Genomic DNA, 19,466 nt, shown 5'->3' with positions numbered 1-19,466 from the left:
GAACATCTCCGCACCAATCAACCCCACCGCCCTGTGGTCCAACATTTCTACTCCCCCTCCCACTCTGCCGAGGACATGCAGGGCCTCCTCCACTGCCACTCCCTCACCACCCGACGCCTGGAGAAAGGGCGCCTCATCTTCCACCTCGGAACACTTCAACCCCAGGGCATCAATGTGATTTCACCAGTTTCCTCATTTCCCCTTCCCCCAGCTCACCCCAGCTCCAACCTTCCAGCTCAGCACCATCTCCATGACCTGTACTACCTGCCCATCTTCCTTTCCGCCCATTTACTCCACCTCCTCTCCAACCTATCATCTCCATCCCCACCCCCATTCACCTATTGTACTCTATGCTATGTTCTCCACACCCCGTCTCATTTATCTCTCCATTCTGCAGGTACCCTGCCTCTATTCCTGATGAAGGGCTTTTGCCCGAAAAGTTGATTTTCCTGCTCTCGGATGCTGCCTGACCTGCTGTGCTTTTCCAGCACCACTCTAATCTAGACTCTGGTTTCCAGCATCTGCAGTCCTTGTTTTTACCTACTATCCTTGATTGGCTCTAGTCGTTCTTTTATTCCTGATATACCTATGGAAAGTTTTAGGGTTTTCCTTGATCCTACCTGCCAACGACTTCTCATGTCCCCTCCTGGCTCTTAACTCTCTCTTTAGGTCTTTCCTGGCTAACTTGTAACTCTCAAGCGCCCTGACTGAGCCTTCACGCCTCATTCTAACATAAGCCTCTTCTTCCTCTTGACAAGAGATTAAATTTATTTCGTAGACCACGGCTCCCTCACTTGATCCCTTCCTCCTAGCCTGGCTTGGAGGGGAGTTCCCATCTATCTGCTGCTGTTGTTCTTCAAGATGGAAGTGGTCGTGATTTTGGAAGGTGCTCAGGATATTTGGTGAACTTGTGCAGGGTATCTTATAGATTGGTGATGGAGGGAATGCATACTTATAGAGATGGTGCCAGTCAAGCGAGCTGCTTTGTCCTAGATTCTGTCCAGCTTCTTGAGTGTTGTTGGACCTGCACCCATTCAGGCAAGTAGGGAATATTCCATCATACTCCTGACATGTGCTTTATAAATGGTGGACAGGCTTTGGGGAGTCAGAAGGTGAACTGCCCTTGTAGCCACTTCATTTACATGGTGAGTCCAGTTGAGTTTCTGGTAATTCCCAGGATGTTAATTAGTGGAAAATTCAATGATAGAAATATAATTGAATATCAAGGGGCAGACGTTAGATTGTCCATTATTAGAGATGGTCATTGACTGGCACTTGAGTGGAGCAAATGTTACTAGCCGCTTGTCAGCTCAAGCCTGGACATTGTGCGGATCTTGTTGCATTTGAGCATTGTTTCAGAATCTGAGGAGTTGTGAATGGTGATGAGCATTGTGTGATCATCAGCGAACATCCCACTTCTGACTTTATGGTGGAGGGACGATCATTAATGGGGCAGCTGAAGACAGTTGGGCCTGAGACACTACCCTGAGGAACTCCTGCAGAAATGTCCTGAAGCTGCGATGACTAACTCCTAACAACCACAACCATCTTCCTATGTGCTAGGTATGGCTCCAACCAGTGGAGAGTTTTCCCCGATTCTCATTGTTTCCAGTCTCATTGTCTCCTTGATGCCACACTCTTGTCAAATATAGCCTTGATGTCGAGAGCTGTCACTCTTGTCTAACCTCTGGAATCCAGCAAATTTGTCCATGTTTGAACGAAGGCTGTAATGACATCAGGAGTGGTTTGTCACCAAACTGGGCATCACTGAGCAGATAATTGCTGAGCAGATGCTCCTTGACAGCACAGTTGATGACACCTTCTATTGACAGTAGACTGATGTGGTGATAATTGGTTGTGTTGGTTTTATCCTGCTTTTTGTGTACAGGACACAGCTGGGCAATTTTCTATGTTGTAGGTAGACGTCAGCATTGTAAGGGAGAAAGTGAGGACTGCAGATGCTGGAGATCAGAGCTGAAAATGTGTTACTGGAAAAGCGCAGCAGGTCAGGCAGCATCCAAGGAGCAGGAAAATCGACGTTTTGGGCATGAGCCCTTCCTGAAGAAGGGCTCATGCCCGAAACGTCGATTCTCCTGTTCCTTGGATGCTGCTTGACCTGCTGCGCTTTTCCAGCAACACATTTTCAGTCAGTATTGTAAGGCTTGGCTAAGGGAGCAGTAAGTTCTGGAGCACAAATCTTCAGTGCTATTGCCAGAATGGTGTCAGGGCTTACTGCTTTGCAGAATCCATGCCTACAAATATTTATTGTTAGCACATGGAGTGAATCAAATTCAATGACCATAATTCTATAGTTTTAAAATAGTGATGGAAAAGGATAGACCAGATATAAAAGTTGAAATTCTAAATTAGAGGAAGGCTAATTTTGATGGCAAGAACTTGGGGGTAGATGTTCACAGGTTAAGGGACAGCTGGAAAATGGGAAGTATTCAAAAATGAGATAACGAGAGTCCAGAGACAGAATATTCCTGTTAGGGTGAAAGAAAAGGCTGGTAGATGTAAGGAATGCTGGATGACTCGAGAAATTGAGGCTTTGGTTAAGAAAAAGATGGAAGCATATGTCAGGTATAGACAGGAGAGATCAAATGTATCCTTATAAGAGTATAAAGGCAGTAGGAGTATACTTAAGAGGGAAATCAGGAGGGCAAAAGGGGACATGAGATAGCTTTGGCAAATAGGGTTAAGGAGAATCCAAAAGGTTTTTATAAATACGTTAAGGACAAAAGGGTAACTAGGGAGAGAATAGGACCCCTCAAAAATCGGTAAGGCGGCCTTTGTGTGGAGCCGCAGGAGATACTAAACAAGTATTTTGCATCAGTATTTACTGTGGAGGAGGACGTGGAAGATATAGAATGTGGTGATATTTTGAAAAATGTCCATATTACAGAGGAGGATGTGCTGGATGTCTTAACGCATAAAGTGGATAAATCCCCAGGACTTGATTAGGTGTAACCTACAACTCTATGGGAAGCTAGGGAAGTGATTGCTGGGCCCCTTGCTGAGATATTTGTATCGTTGATAGTCACAGGTGTGGTGCTGAAAGACTGGAGGTTAGCTAATGTGGTGCCACTATTTAAGAAAGTGGTAATGAAAAGCTAGGGAACTGTAGACTGGTGAGCCTGACAGGAGTGGTGGGCAAATTGTTGGAGGGAATCCTGAAGGACAGGATTTACATATATTGGGAAAGGCAAGGACTGATTAGGGATAGTCAGCATGGTTTGTTACGTGGGAAATCACGTCTCACCAACAGTTTTTTTGAAGTAACCAAGAGGATTTATGAGAGCAGAGCAGTGCATGTCACCTATATGGACTTCAGTAAGGTGTTTGACAAAGTTTCTCATGGGAGACTGGTTAGCAAGGTTAGATCACATGCAATACAGTGAGAACTAGCCAGTTCCGTATCCAAATGGCTCAAAGGTAGAAGACAGAAGGTGTTGGTGAAGAGTTGCTTTTCAGACTTGGAGGCCTGTGACCACAAACTTCGAGGCCAAGTCCACTATTTTTCGTCATTTTATATAAATGATTTGAAAGTGAGCAAAAGAGGTATAGTTAATAAACTTGCAGATGACACCAAAATTGGAGACATAGTGGACAGCAAGGAAGTACAATGGGATCTTGATCAGATGGGACAATTGGCTGAGGAGTGGCAGATAGGAGTTTAATTTAGATAAATGCGTGGTGCTGCATTTTGGAAATGTACATCAGTGAGGACTTATACACTTAATGATAATGTCTGAGGGAGTGTTGCTGAGTAAAGAGACCTTGGACTGCAGGTTCATAGTTCCTTGAAAGTAGAGTCACAGGTAGATAGGATAGTGAAGAAGACCTTTGGTATGCTTTCCTTTATTGGTCAGAGTATTGAGTACAGGAGTTGGGAGGTCATGTTCTGGCTGTACAGGACATTGGTTAGGCCACTTGGAATATTGCGTGCAATTCTGGTCTCCTTCCTATCCAAAAGATGTTGTGAAAGGGTTCAGAAGAGACTTACAAGGATGTTGCCAGGGTTGGAGGATTTGAGCTATAAGGAGAGACGGAATAAACTGGGGCTGTTGTCCCTGGATCGTCAGAGGCTGAGGGGTGACCTTATAGATGTTTATAAAATCATGAGAGGCATGGATAGGGTAAATAGACAAAGTCTTTTCCCTGGGATGGGGGAGTCCAGGACCAGAGGGCATAGGTTTAGGGTGAGAGGGGAAAGATATAAAAGGGACCTAAGGGGCAACTTTTTCACGCAGAGAATAGTGTGTATGGAATGTGCTGCCAGAGGAAGTAGTGGAGGCTGGTACAATACAGAATTTTAGTCATCTGGATGAGTTTTTTTAATTAGAAGGGTTTGGAGGTATTATAGGCCATGTGCTGACAAATGGAGCTAGATTAGATTAGGATATCTAGTTGGCATGGACGAGTTGGACCGAAGGGTCTGTTTCTGTGCTGTACATCTCTGACTCGATGGCTGAAGGAAGACTGGTATCTGTGATGCTGAGACCCTTGGAGGAGGCCGAAATGGAACATTCGACTTGGCACTTCTGACTGAAGATTACTGCGAATGTTTCACTCTTATTCTTTTGCACTGATGTGTTGGTCTCTTCCATCATTGACAGTGGGGCTATTTGTGGAGGCGCCACCTCCAGTTAATTGTTTAAATTTCCATTATCATTCACGACTGGATGTGGCAAGACTTCAGAGCTTAGATCTGATCTTGTGGTTGTCAGATAGTTTAACTCTTTCTATCACTTGCTGATGGACAGCTTTAAAAAGTGCTCTGTTTGTTTGAGGGACAGGCTGTTGTTCGGCATACTGTTTCCTTCCCTCCCCTTTCAGTCATGTCTTGTAAAATATGGTATGATCTATGTGAAGATGGTGCTAAATGTACTTGCTTAGTAATTAATATACGTGTGTCAGCTGGGGCATCTTCTATCATTCATTTTTATTATCTTTCTTTGTTAAAATGTCATCAGCCTTCAGAAAATTCGAAAGGAAGCGGATAACCTCTACTTTAATGCCCAGTTGCCTTGGAGATGGTGCGATTTCACAGCTCACCCACGAGTTTATATGTATGCTGACAGAACCGGCCTTGACTTAACTGATGTGAGGGTAGGTACGTTTTTTTTAAACAGATTTAGAACTCTTGGGACTTAAGTTGACGAATATTCTGTATTTTCAGAAATTGATTATTGATTGCTCTTTCCCTATCTCTCTCACCTCCAATAACGATGTTGAGAAGTATATCTCTTGGTGTTATGATGTGTCTATAACGGGAGTTTTTTATTGCATGTGCAGTTATCATCCCTTGCTTCAGTACTGCATCTCTGGGCTTTTACAGAAAGGTTTGTGCAGAAGTAATTCAAACATCCAAAAATAAGAACCTCAGCCATTGCAGATGGCCATATGTGTGTAGTAGTAGATGTTGGCAGCTGGCAGCACCAACTGAAATATTCTACAAAAAACAGTAAACCTGTTGTAAACAGTTATTGGACATTTGCCTTGGATGCTTCATGAAGGCAGTATTTGACTGAATATGGAATCAAGGAGGCTTAGCCTAGGCAGAGTTAGTGCGAGCTGGAACAATCATCTCATCCCCAGGATGTCTCTGCAGGAGGTCCTCAGGGTAGTGTCCTATCCGGATTCATCTGCAGTTTCGTTAATGATCTTCCTTCTCTCATAAATTCAGAGGTGGGGATTTGTTACTTTCCAGATACTGAAGCAGACAGTGTCCTAGTGCAGCAAGATCTGGATAGTGTCCAGGCTTGGGCTGTTAAGGGGCAAGTACCATTCTTTTTACTGATGTGCTAGGTAATGGCCATTCCCAACAAGAGTAAATCCAGCAATTGGCCTTGACATTCAATGGCTATGCCATTGCTGATTCCCCTCGGAATTCCTGGGATTCTGAGAGCAAGTCCGAGACTGGGAATTCTTTAGCGGATAGCTCATCATTTGACTGTCCAAAATCTGGCCACCATCTACAAGGTACAAATCCAGGACTATGATGCAATACTCTACTTACCTGAATGAGGGCAGCTCCAGCAATACTCATGAAGTTTGATACCATCCAGGGCAAAGCAGTCTACTTAAGCAGTCTACTTAATTGTTAGCACAACTTGTGAAGTGTGTATTATCCCAGGTTTCCCTGATATGTCAGGTTGTTCACTGAGATAAGGGAGGGGCACTAGCAAAAATGTTCATTTCCTTTCTGACCAAAGGGGAGGTATCCAAGGACTGGAGGACAGCAAATGTGGTACCTTTATTCAAAAAGGGATAAACCAGAAAACTACAGGCCAATCTCGATGTGGGGAAGTTCTTGGAAACAATTCTGAGGAACAGAATTAATCTGCATTTGGAGAAGCATACATTAACCAAAAGCAGCCAGCATCTTTTTGTTAAGGGGAGATCTGGTCTGACCAGCTTGATTTAATTTTTTTTGAGGTGGTGACCAGATAAGTAGATAATGGCAATGCTTTTGATATAGTCTACTTGACTTCAGCAAAAGTTTTGATAAGACTGATAGCATAGTTAAGTCCCCATGGGATCCAAAGAAATTTTGGCAACTTTGATCCACAGTTGGCTGAGTGGCAGGATGCAAAGGGTGATGGCTGAGGGTGTTTCATGACTGGAAATTTGTGTCTAGTGGGGTCGTGCAGGGGTCAGAGTTGGGGGGGGGGCCTTGCTGTTTGTGATTTATATAAACAATTTAGACTTGAATTTAGGGGGGTTGATCAGTAAGTTTGCAGATGCTACAAAAATTGGTGAGGTGATACATAGTGAGAAAGATCGCCTTCAATTAAAGAGGATATAGATGGGCTAGTCAGGTAGCCTGATCAGTGGCAAATGGAGTTCAATCCATATAAATGTAAGGTGATGGATTGGGGCAGGGCAACCAAGGCAAAGGTGTATATGTGAACAGTAGGACCTTGGGAAGCACCAAGGATCACTTGCCCCTTAGCGTGAGTGTTCTCTGGTCCCTTAAGCTGTCAGGAATGGATAAAATGGTTAAGAAGGCATACGGGATACTTGCTTTTATTAGTCAAGGGATCAAATTTAAGAGCAGGGAAGTTATGCTGGAACTGTATAAAATGTTGGTTTGGCCACGGTTAGAGCTTTATGTGCAGTTCTGGAATCCACATTATAGGAGAGATGTGATAGAACTGGAGAAGGTACAGAGGTGATCAACCAGGAGGATGGAGTGTTTCAGTTCAGATGGGGTTGTTCTCCTTGGAGCAGTGGAGATGGAGAGGAACATGATTGAGATGTATAAAGCTATGAGGGGAATAATAGGTAGACAGGAAGAAACTTTTCCACGAAGTGATCAAAGACCAGGAACTTAAAAAAAAAGGTTTAGAGGAGATGTGAGGAAAATCACTTTCACCTGAAGGCGATGTGAATCTGTAGCTCACCCTCATAATGTTTAACAAGTATTTAGATCAACATTTACAATGTCAAGGCATATAAGTCTATGGGTTGATTGCTGGAAAATTAAAATAATTAGGTGATTGTTTTTGACGGACATGGATGTGATGGGCTGAAGAGTCTTTTTCTGTGCTGTGGAACTTTTGTCTCTATGACAACTGACAAACAGTGGCAGCAGGTTGTACAATCCACAAGATATGCTACAGCAACTCTCTGGGGCTTCTTAGACAGTGTCTCCCTCCTAGAATGGCAAGGACAGCAACTTCATGAGAAAACAACCATCTGCAAATTCCCATTAAAGTCACATACCATCTAGCGATACAAAGATTAATGGAGTTGTGGATAGTGAAGTGGGTTGTCAGAGGATACAGCAGATATAGATCAGTTGGAGGCATGGATAGAAAAATGGCAATTTAATGCGGCCAAATGTGAGCTGATGCATTTTGAAAGGTCAAGTACAGATTAAAGTTATACAATGAATGGCGGAACCCTTAGGAGTATTGATATGCAGAGGGATCTGTGTATGCAGGTCCACAGATAAATGAAGGTGGCAGCTCAGGTAGTAAAAAAAGGCCTGTGGCATGCTTGCCTTCATTGGAAGGGGCATTGGGTATTAGACAAGCTATACTGCAGCTTGATAGAACTTTAGTTAGGCCACACTATTGCATGCAGTTCTGGTCATCACACTACCAGAAGGATGTGAATGCTTTGAAGAGGGTACTGAAAAGGTTTACCAGGATGTTGCCCAGTGTGGTGGATTTTAACTATAAGAAGAGGTTGGATAGATTGGGTTTATTTTCACTGGAACACATGTGGTTGAGGGACAACCTGATAGAAGTTTGTTGGATTGTGAATGGCGTGGATAGAGTGGAAAGTGTGAGGCTTTTTTCTCAGGTGAAGGGGTCAATTACTAGGGGGCAGGGGTTCAAGGTGAGGAGAGGAGTTTAAAAGAGATGTGCGGGGCAAGTTTTTCACACAGAGTGTTGACTGCCTGGAACGTGCTGGCAGAGATGGTGGAAGCAGACACAGTAGTAGTATTCTGAAAGCAGTTGGACAAATATGAATTGGAAAGGAAAAGAGGGGCACAGATCCTGTAAGTGATGGCAGTTTTATTATGCAAGGGCAAAATGTTTTGGTGCAGGCTTCGTGGGCTGAAGGACCTGGTCCTGTGATTATTGTTCTTTGTTCTAACATGTAACTAAATTGCCATTCCTTCACGTCCCTTTAAGCACATCCATGGAGCTGTTATAGCCTTCATGGACTGCAATAGTTCAAGGAGGTGGCTCATTACCACTTTCCTGAGAGCAATTAGAGAAAGGCAATAAATGCTAGCCTGGCCAATGATGTCCACATCCAAGAATGAATACTAAAACTAAAGCCTCAAGACTGTATTTTGTTCAAGCATATTGCACATCATATCTATCTGAGCATCATTGTCTAATTGTAAACTGCTTTTGAATATGCACTTTTAGGCTGGCGAGACCTGTGACCAAACCTTGTTTAAGATAGGAGCGACTGCCAGCTGTCAAAAAGGTGAACGTGTAATTCTTCCCAAACATCTGCAAGATGTAAATCCATATCATTATCTTGTTACCACTCAGGTTTGTGCTCTTGAATCTTTTTTGTTTTTGATTATCTGATTTTGTTTGCTTCTTTGACAATTGATTAGTGAAAAGGAAATGAACACCTTAGCTTCAAGTCATGAGAGCCACTGTTTTCTGCAAGAGACTTTAAACCAAACTTCTGTGTACCTATTCATAGAGTCATAGAGCTGAACAGCATCGAAACTGACACTTTGACTCAATGCATCCACGCTGACCAGAAATTCTAAATTAATCTAGTCCCATTTGCCAGCATTTGGCCCATATCCCTCTCAACCCTTCCTATTCATATACCCATCCTTTTAATGTTGTAATTGTACCAGCATCCACCACTTCCTCTGGCAGCTTATTCCATATATGAACCACCCTATGTGTGAAAAAGTTGTCCCTTACGTTCCTTTTTAAATCTTTGCCCTCTCAAGTTAAATCAATGCCTTCTAGTTTTAGACGCCCCCAACCTGGGGAAAAGACCTTGGCTATTCACCCTATCCATGCTTCTCATGATCTTATAAACCTCTGTAAGGTCACCCCTCAACCTCATGCTCCAGGGAATATAGCCCCAAACTGTGCAGCCTCTTCCTATAACTCAAATCTTGTAAATCTTTTCTGAACCCTTTCAAGTTTCACAAAATGCTTCCATAGCAGGGAGATCAGGGTTGAAAGCAGGATTCCAAAGTGGCCTAACGAATATCCTATACAGCCGCTACGTGACCTCCCAACTCCTATATCCAAATTCATTGACCAAGCATACCAAATGCCACCTTCACTATCCTGTCTACCTGGAACTCCACTTTCAAGAAACTAAGAACCTGCACTCCAGGGTCTATTTGTTCAGCAAACCTCCCAGGATCTTACCATTAAGTGTGTAAGTCCTGTCCTGATTTGCCTTTCCAAAACGCAGCACCTCACATTTATCTAAACACCTTTTGCCACTCCTTGACCCAACTGATCAAAATTCCGTTGTACTCTGAGGTAACCTTCACTATACCTCCAATTTTGGTGTCATCTGCAGATTTAGTAACCATACCTCCTATGTTCACATCCAAATTATTTATATAAATGATAAAAAGCAGCGGACTGAGCACCGATCCTTGAGGCACACTGTTGGCCACAGGCCTCAGTTTAAAAAACAATGCTCCCCCACCACCTTCTGTCTTCTATCTTCGAACCAGTTCTCTATTCAAATAGCTAGTTCTTCTTGTGTTACATGTGATCTAACCTTGTTAACCAGTCTACTGTGAGGAAACTTGTAGACACCATACTGCCACCCATATAATTCATGTCCAGCACTCTGCCCTTAACAATCCTCTTCACTACTTCAAAAATTCAGTTAAGTTAGTGAGACACGATTTCCCAAGTGCAAAGCTATGTTGACTATCCCTAATCAGTTCTTGCCTCTCAGTTCAGGTCCAATCTGTCCTTGTACAGATCACTTCTTCCCCAGAAGTGATCCCAGTGATCTAAAAATCTGAATCCAGCTCCCTGCACCAGTTCCTCAGTCAGGAATTCACCTGCCGTCTTCTCCTATTTAGTAGTGTATGGTGTCAGGAGTAATCCAGAGATTATATCTGTTGAGGTTTTGCTTTTTAGGTGAGTGGTTAACTTCTTATGTTTTTCCAATTATGTCATCGCTACCAATATTTACAACGAATTCTGGCTGTTCATACTCCCCTTTCAGCGGTTGCAGCAAATTCTTAGAGATGTCCTTGACCCTGGTACTAGGGAGACAGCACACTACCCAGGAATCTCAGGTGTGGCTGTAGACACGCCTGTCTGTGCCTCTGATGAGACAGTTAGGAGTTAGGTCATGTTGTGGCTGTACAGGACATTGGTTCGGCTACTTTTGGAATATTGCGTGCAATTCTGGTCTCTTTCCTATTGGAAGGAAATTATGAAACTTGAAAGGGTTCAGAAAAGATTTATTATAAGGATGTTGCCAGGTTAGGAGGGTTTGATCTATAGGGAGATGCTGAATAGGCTGAGGCTGTTTTCCCTGCAGCATTAGAAGCTGAAGGGTGACCTTATAGAGGTTTTTAAAATCATGAGGGGCATGGATAGGATAAATAGACAAAGCCTCTTCCCTGGGTTGGGGGAGTCCAGAAATAGAGGGAATAGGTTCAGGGTGAGAAGGGAAAGATACAAAAGGGACCAAAGGGACAGCGTTTTCATGCAGAGAATGGTGCATGTATGGAAAGAGCTACCAGAGAAAGTGGTGGAGGCTGGTACAATTATAGCATTTAAAAGGCATATGGGCCAGGTTCTGGCAAATGGGACTAGATTAGGTTTGGATCTCTGGTCGGCATGGATGAGTTGGACCGAAGGGTCTGTTCTGTGCTGTACATCTCTATGACTCTGAGAGTCCCCCATCAAAATTGCTCACTTGGATTTTGCCATACCCAGCTTTACATTATAGCCAGTCATGGTGTCAAAGACCTGGCAGCTACTGCTGCTATTTTCCCCTGAGAGACTATCCCCCCAACAGTATCCAGAATGGTATACTTGTTTGAGAGGGAGATAATCACAGGAGACTCTGCACTCCTTGCCTATCTCTCCTGGTTGTACCCCATCTACGTGACTGTACCTGCAGAGTGACTATCTCCCTGAAACTGCTATCTATCACACTCTTTGCCTCCTCTGTGCTCCTGATTGCTTCCAACTGCTGCTCCAACCGATCCATGGTGTCTAAGAGGAGCTGCAGATAGATACACTTCCTGTAGATGTATTCGCCATGGACAGTCAACTGCTCCCTGATCTTCCACATCTGACTGGAGGAACATACCATTCCATTGACTGCCATCTCTGCCTCTTTAACAACTAGCAGACTTAGGGTAAAAATGAGTCTCGTCCTCACCTTGTTGCTGCTTGTCGTCTTCAACAAAGTCTGGTATTCACCTAGGGCTGCTCTTCAATCTAACCTGCAGCACCTTGTCCACAAAGCAGCTCCTTGTAAAAATGGCTGGAGAAAGGCACAACAATACCTCCTTCCAGCACTTTTGTCTGAACTCCCACACTTAGCTCAACTCCAAGCGTTTGCACACTCTTGCTGCACACTCCGACATTTGTATTGAGGCATACCCATGAAAAATAGTCACTTTGCAGTCTGGTTGACGTCAATAGACTTTATACCAAAATGTATCAGTTTGGCTTTAGCGGTTGGAAGAAAATGGTGGTCCAAAAAAGATTATTTTGTGTCAATGTTGAGGTCATGATCTAAGCATTTTAAAACATAATATCTAATTATGAAACCTTTGAGAGATTTTAAATAATATTCAGTAATTGATACTTGTAGTGCTAGAATACTAAATCAATCAATATTTTACTTTTCAAATATAGTATTCTGCCTACATTGTAGATGAACGATTTCCAACTGTACCTGTCCTAAAATGGGCTCACATGCTGAAGTCACCACCGATGTTTGCACAAGTTGCATGTGGGGCAGCCAAAAAAAGAGCAAACAAGATTGTCCTGGGGACTCAGCGTACCCAGGAAGTCTTACTTCTGCAGTATTCAGGTGATTAGTAAATTCTGACTTTTATTATTAGTGCGATTTTGTTTGTCTGCTCTATAGCAACAAGATGATTAATGATTCAAAGAAAAATAGCGTACTTTGGGAGATTTTAGGATGTTCAAGGTGGGCTGATGGGGAGAAAGGAAATCTATGACTAGTCAAAGATATTTAATGGCAGCTATAAACAATTTTCTGCAAGATAACAATGTTTGGTAGCTTATCTGGGATTTGGGGAACATTTTAAATTCTATTATAAATGCTGCAAATGAATTGGATATGAACTCAGAAGGTATAGTTAGTAAGTTTGCAGATGACATCAAAGTTGGAGGTGTAGTGGACAGCGAAGAGGGTTACCTCAGATTAAAACGGGATCTTGATCAGATAGGAAAATAGGCTGAGAACTGGCAGATGGAGTTTAATTCAAATAAATGTGAGGTGCTGCATTTTGGGAAAGCAAATCTTAGCAGGGCTTATACAGTTAATGGTAAGGTCCTATGGAGTGTTGCTGAACAAAGAGACCTTGGAGTGCAGGTTCATAGCTCCTTGAATGTAGAGTCACAGGTGGATAGGATAGTGAAGAAGGCGTTTGGTATACTTTCCTTTATTGGTCAGAGTATTGAGTACAACAGTTGGGAGGTCATGTTGCAGCAGTACAGGACATTGATTAGGCCACTATTGGAATATTGAGCGCAATTGTGGTCTCCTTCCTATTGGAACGATGTTGTGAAACTTGAAAGGGTTCAGAAAAGATTCACAAGGATGTTTCCAGGGTTGGAGGATCTGAGGTGTAGGGAGAGGCTGAACAGGCTGGGGCTGTTTTCCCTGGAGCATCGAAGGCTGAGGGGTGACCTTATAGAGGTTTATAAAATCATGAGGGGCATAGATAGGGTAAATTGACAAAGTCTTTTCCTTGGGCTGTGGGAGCCCAGAACTAGAGGGCATAGGTTTAGGGTGAGAGGGGAAAGATATAAAAGAGACCTAAGGGACAACTTTTTCACACAGGTTGGTACGTGTATGGAACCAACTGCCAGAGGAAGTGGTGGAGGTTGGTGCAGTTGCAACATTTAAAGGCATCTGGATGGGTATATGAATAGAAAGGGTTTGGAGGGATATGTGCCAAATGCTGGCAGGTGGGACTAGAATAAGTTGGGATGTCTGGTTGGCGTGGACATGTTGGAACGAAGGGTCTGTTTCCTTGCTGTACGTCTCTATGACTCTGACTAAGTGTGTTAAACCAGTGTCCTTTGTTGGAGAAGTTGTGTTGAACTGATTTTAGGGATAGTATTAAGGGAGAAGAGGGATTGAGAGTTGGTGAAATGATGGAGCAGAATATGTCATCACAAGTGTAGAAGCTGATCCAGGGTTACCAAGGTGCTGTGGATAATGTGGTTAATCAAGAGTGGGGGACTAAAGATTGGTGGTCCCTAAAAGTACAGTAAAGGGTCAGAAGAGAAGTCATTGCTGGTGGTGCCTTGGCTCAATGGCCTGGAATTTGCAGTTAACAGTAAAGACATTTACTACTGACCCCTCAGAAAATGGTCAGATCCAGAAATTTCTGTGGAGAGAACTTTAACTTAGCTATACTGCATTTCAATGGGGATTACGGGTGCCTCACTCCAGTAATGTCATCAAACCCTCAAAGCACTAATCAGATTAAAGTATCCTCAGCCTACCAGGAAACAAAAAGCACTAATACTGAAATCATTTTAATTTAACAATTTCATTGAGTAAATTAAAGATTGGAACATAGACTTGGATTAAACAGACTTCTTTATAAAAAAAAAATTTAAAATTATTTAATAGTCTAAGTCACTGGAGATATTTAACATAATTACCACAAAAATAAAATTAATATTGGTTGTACAGTAAGGCTGAATTTGTTGCTGCTGTAACTACAGAGCACTCTGACCTCAGTGCTTCTGACATCATTACCAACATTTTCATAGGTAGCTGCTGGCATTAAAGGATAAGACCATCAACGATTGAGCAACTCAAAGATATTTTAACAAGTGTATCACCAATAAAATATACTTTTCAAATGTTTCTCCAATATGCAGAGTCATAAATGTTGTGTTGTCGCATCAGGCAAACTTAAACCGTATTGCAGTTGCAGTTTTCAAAGGGTGTTGAATCACAAAGCACCAGATAAAAATCCTGGGGTCACAATTTAATCTCTGCCCCACTTGTAACCATTGGCTGTCTAACCTACTACATTATCACTGGTTATCTAACACCAAACCCTTCACTGTCTCCGTACTCTCCTGAGGAGTGAGGTAAGTGAGCTGGACGGCTAACATGGCCAGTAAGGTAGTGAGCCAGATGAGCAATAGTAGGGTGGCAAGCATTCAATGGGTGCACAAAAATATCTTCTTCAGCACCAACCTCCTCCTAGTGTGAGAGCAGTAAGTGCAGTGATTAGTACTGAAATCACAATAAAGCCCACACATCTCATTGACGATTTGTTGTTGTAAACTGCACAAGTTTCAGGCCAATTAAGTGATAATGCAGGAATGTAATTATTATACAAATATTCAATTTCATCAAAATATTTACAAATTCATTAGGTGGATCTCAGCTTCCTTGCAAGTCACTTGGCCCACCACTGAAGCTTTCTAGTATTTACGATATGATGCAGCATTTACCGGTCAAGTTACCTCGGCAACATGAAGCAGTTGTTGAGAGACTTCACTCCCCTGGAGCAGGTCAGATGTGCATTTTTCAAAAGGTTGTATTAAAATAGTCTGATAACCAGTGTAGTTGTTTGTAAATTTGTTTACCATTTCACAATGACTGATTTATATATGGGAAATATAATTTTTATGAAATCTTACAAGATCTTCGCTTTATAATCATTAAGGTAGCATGAAGGTATGTTGCAGTTTTTATGTACCCGTAGGTTTGGAACAAGATGAGAAATAGATGCAATTTAAATTTACAACTTGGTTTTTGAAGTCCTGAGTGAATTTGATAGGAAGAAAAACCCTTGTTCTTATTTTACAGGACTCGCAACACTTTACCATTGTTGTGGCAAAAAGTCCCTGTCAGTGATTCAGCTCTCTGCAATGGGAGACCTGTTTTACCAAATGCTAATTCATAAGAATTCATCAACAAGTAGAAAAACCTCTAGAGTGAGGGTTGGATGTGATCATGAACCAAATAACTCAATTTTGACTGAAAGGGTACAATCATCAAATCATTCTACAGAAGGTAGGGATGAAGGAGCAGAAGATTTGGTACAAGGTGAAACGGAAAGACCAGAAGGAAATTCTTCACGAAGTGGAGTAGATGAACAAAGTTTCCAATGTACTAATAAACCTTTAAAACCCAGTTGCACTGCTCTTGCCACATGTTCAAGATGGGTAAACTCATTTTTAAAGAAGCAAAAAAACTTTCAAAGTGCCTCCAATATGCTCCACAAACTTACTGGTATCAGTTCAAAACGTTTGTTTCCATGTAAAACATTTAAGAAGGGTGAAGAATCAACTGACACATGCAGGGAAATGTGGGATAAAATGAGTGCAGTTATGGAGAAGCAACAAGTCCTTTGTCACAGTACATTTCCAATACTGGATCCTGTTAGTGTCCCAGATGTTGTGGATGCCTCAAATTGGAGAGATGAACTAAGTGAAAGGCTGACAGCTGCGTGGGAAGGAAAGTGGAGTCAGTGGTGGGAAGAAAAGCTAGGTATGAACCGGGACAAGAAGGTTCAAGCACTACGTGCGAAAAGACGACGTGAAAAATTAGCCCGGACAAGGCAACGGAAAGAGCTGTCGGGCAGTTTCACTTCCTCCGTGTCTGGCTTGTCTGATTTCAGTGATTTTTCAAGTTGGAGTACTTTCTCTGGAATAAATTCAGAGCACAGTGATTATTTGTCTAGTACAGAAAGTAATGTTACATCCAATAAATCAGCTGAGGCAAATCAATCAATTAGGACAGTTGCTGAAGAGTCTTGTAGAGAAATGGAAGCTGAGTCCAGTGTGGCTGTAGTGGAACAAAGCCAGGCACCAATACCAATTTTTTCACAAGAAATGCAGTTAGTCAGTATTCCCAAGGAACGGAAAAGGATTCTTCAAAGTTACTTAGCCGCCCTGGAAGACCATTCATTCCAACCTTCTCAAGAGGGTGATGAACCAAGTATGCCATTATCATTAACTTCATCCATTCAGATGTCTTTTCCTGACCCATCACAAGTTGCATCTTCTTATGAAGTACCCTGGCGACCATCCTCTCAGAGTCAACTTGGATCATCTCAGCCAAAGAAGAAAAGAGCCAAGATGGGATTTTAAGAATTTAAATCCAAAACTATTGAGTCTTCATTTTGGAGAGAATTACCTTGCACACATCCCATTTAAATGTAGACTTTGACTACCTGGACAGTACTTGTATTTGCAAGATAATTGTTAGTTCCTGTTTGGAAATTTTCAGTCCAAAATTGATATAGTTTTCACCTGGATGATTTGTTTTATTATTTGTTAAATTTATACTTGAAAAAAATATATAACATAAATAAATAAATATTTAAAGTTATGTTTCTTCAGATTTTTGTTAGCCAAATATTGGAATACATCTGCTCACAAACTGGTCAATTTATAATGAGGCATGTGATTAGCAGAGTAGACTTTTTCTTCCAAGCTCCAGTATGTAAATGTCTTCCATTAATGAGGTGCTTCATATCTAAACCATTTCAGTGCACAGATGCTAACATTGTAACAAGTGAAGCTTCTTCATGTCAACCAGTCAATGAGAAGTCTCAGTTATGTTCAGTCTTCCTAGTTTTAGTTCTTTAACACTGAACATGTAAGGAGTGTATACCTCCTAATTTTTATTTTCATCTGTAGGGATCTCCAAGGCCTGTGAGTAGCAGTAACTTCTGGAACCGAAGTCAGTGCCACAATTGAGATGCTGATCTCTGTGTGCGGAATGTTAAGAATAGCTGTGTATGCACACACACCCTCATGCTAACACAACTAACCAGGGAACGCCATTGAAAACGTTCACTGATACGGAGTGAAACTTAAAGGGTGTTGTTGACCTATGCTCAAGGCATTCCACGGTATAGACACAGCAAACTGGGATGCATATGAGCAAAGGGTCAGGAAGGATAGGAGTGATGAACACAATGGGGGAAATTGTGTACTCTTGTGAGGGCAAATGAGCAGGTAAACTAAGCAAGGAGTGGTAAAAGCCTAAGGCATAAGGATCTTTGTGGGAATGGGGACAGTGGGAAGGTGGTGGAAAATTGAGGGTGATGGTGAAAGGGCTGATAGTCACAAGGTGCTGAAGAAGGACAAAGGGACACCAGAGGAAAGAAGACTATTTACAGTTCTAGGAGAAAAGAAGTAGAGGACAAGGAGTTCATGACTTGAAGGAAAAGTTTGCCATCATTGTTTTTCTCCAATTCAGTTTTCAAAATACATTTTCTCCAAAAATGTGCAGTCTAAATGGGAGGGACCCCCAGATTTGTTTGCATTTCTTCCTACACAGTGCGAATACCAAACTGAGGGAAGCAAAGCAGAAATTGGGGGAAAAAAACTGTTCTGTAGGCACTCTTAATATCTTTGCATTAATGGAAGCAATTGCTACAGAATTAAATCAAAGAATCTTTATTTAGGGTGGCACGGTGGTTAGCACTGGGGCTAGCGCCAGGGACCTGGGTTCGATTCCAGCTTTGAGCGACTGTGTGGAGTTTGCACATTCTCACCATGTCTGCGTGGGTTTCCTCCAGTTGCTCCAGTTTCCTCCCACGTCCAAAGATGTGGTGGTTAGATGAATTAGCCATGCTAAATTGCCCATTGTGTTTAGGGATGTGTAGGTTAGGTGCATTGGCTTGGGTAAATATAGGATAATAGAGTAGGGGAACAGGTCTGGGTGGGTTATTCTTCAGAGGGTCAGTGTGGACTTGTTGGGCCAAAGGGTCTGTTTCCACACTGTAGGGATTTTGATTTTAATCTCTTAGAACTCCAAACACTAATGTCCCAACAATGTCCCTTCAAGAAAGGCATCTAAGATTCACCAGCTGCGGGAATTGTGCTGGGGACATTATTCCACATTCAGACATGCAGGAGTGTACACAGGGCAGAGTACCTGAAAGTTAACAACATGACAATGAAATGGTAATGCAAAGGGTCAAGTACAAGATTATTGGGCTATTGTGAAGGTCACCAAGAGTCACATTGCTTTCTATGTGGCAGCACAATGTAAAGATCGAGGCTGCAAATATCTTGCATGTGGCCACTTAAAGAAGGGAAAACTTGTGCACTTTATCATGTATATATGGCAATGGGACAGGCTTTCAAGACATGATCTGCCTGATAATGGCTCAAAGGTTAGATTGATTATCTCAACTGGAAAACATGCATCTCGTTCCTGATATTTCATCTTGGATCAATACATCTGTGCTAAATGTTTGACTGCCTTAACCCAGTAGCTGACTTGACTTTATTAAGGTTAACACTCTCATCCTGGGGGTTACCATTGACCAGAAGTTGAACAGTGCTTTTAAGGAAGGAGAGCAATGATTTTGATCCAATGACCGTGAAGAAACAGCAGTTTAGTTCCAGTCAAGATGGTTTGTGGCTTGGAGGGGAACTTTAATGCGATGATGCTCTGAACAGACTGAATGCCCCCTTTCAGCAATTTCTCATGGGTCTGTCCATTTGGTAGAACACAACATACCCAAAGATGGTGTTGCTAGTGTCTAGGACTATAATGCAAGCAGTGCAACATCTGTGGTTGCTATGAAGAGACAGACATTAATGAGGCAAATGATGGAAGAGATACTTGCCAATCAGTGATATCCAGACAATGTAAGGAGCTTGAAGCATTGAGCACAACAGTGGTGCATACATCATGGAACAAAGCTAGTCATTCATTCTTTTGTGGCACTGGACCCAGCTTCTGTTGGAATGATCAGGATGATCTTGCATTGCTAGCCC

General features: G+C 42.3%; 1 protein-coding gene across 3 annotated transcripts in view; it reads left to right on the top strand.

Annotated features, from left to right (window-relative positions):
• taf1c (TATA-box binding protein associated factor, RNA polymerase I subunit C) overlaps positions 1 to 17,058 on the top strand; it is a 48,871-nt gene extending 31,813 nt beyond the window's left edge. For 2 of the 3 annotated variants that reach the window (XM_072572167.1, XM_072572182.1), the window contains 5 exons: positions 4,977 to 5,112; positions 8,895 to 9,023; positions 12,357 to 12,534; positions 15,096 to 15,233; positions 15,532 to 17,058. In XM_072572167.1, the coding sequence (XP_072428268.1) occupies positions 4,977 to 5,112; positions 8,895 to 9,023; positions 12,357 to 12,534; positions 15,096 to 15,233; positions 15,532 to 16,817 (1,867 nt within the window). In that variant the 3' untranslated portion in view covers positions 16,818 to 17,058. The remainder of the gene's footprint in view (positions 1 to 4,976; positions 5,113 to 8,894; positions 9,024 to 12,356; positions 12,535 to 15,095; positions 15,234 to 15,531) is intronic. The other variant, XM_072572176.1, reaches the window with a different exon arrangement.
• The last annotated feature ends 2,408 nt before the right edge of the window (positions 17,059 to 19,466 follow it).

Source organism: Chiloscyllium punctatum, chromosome 1, assembly GCF_047496795.1.
Source record: "Chiloscyllium punctatum isolate Juve2018m chromosome 1, sChiPun1.3, whole genome shotgun sequence".
NCBI lineage: Eukaryota > Metazoa > Chordata > Chondrichthyes > Orectolobiformes > Hemiscylliidae > Chiloscyllium > Chiloscyllium punctatum.
This window is presented reverse-complemented; position numbering and strand designations above follow the sequence as displayed.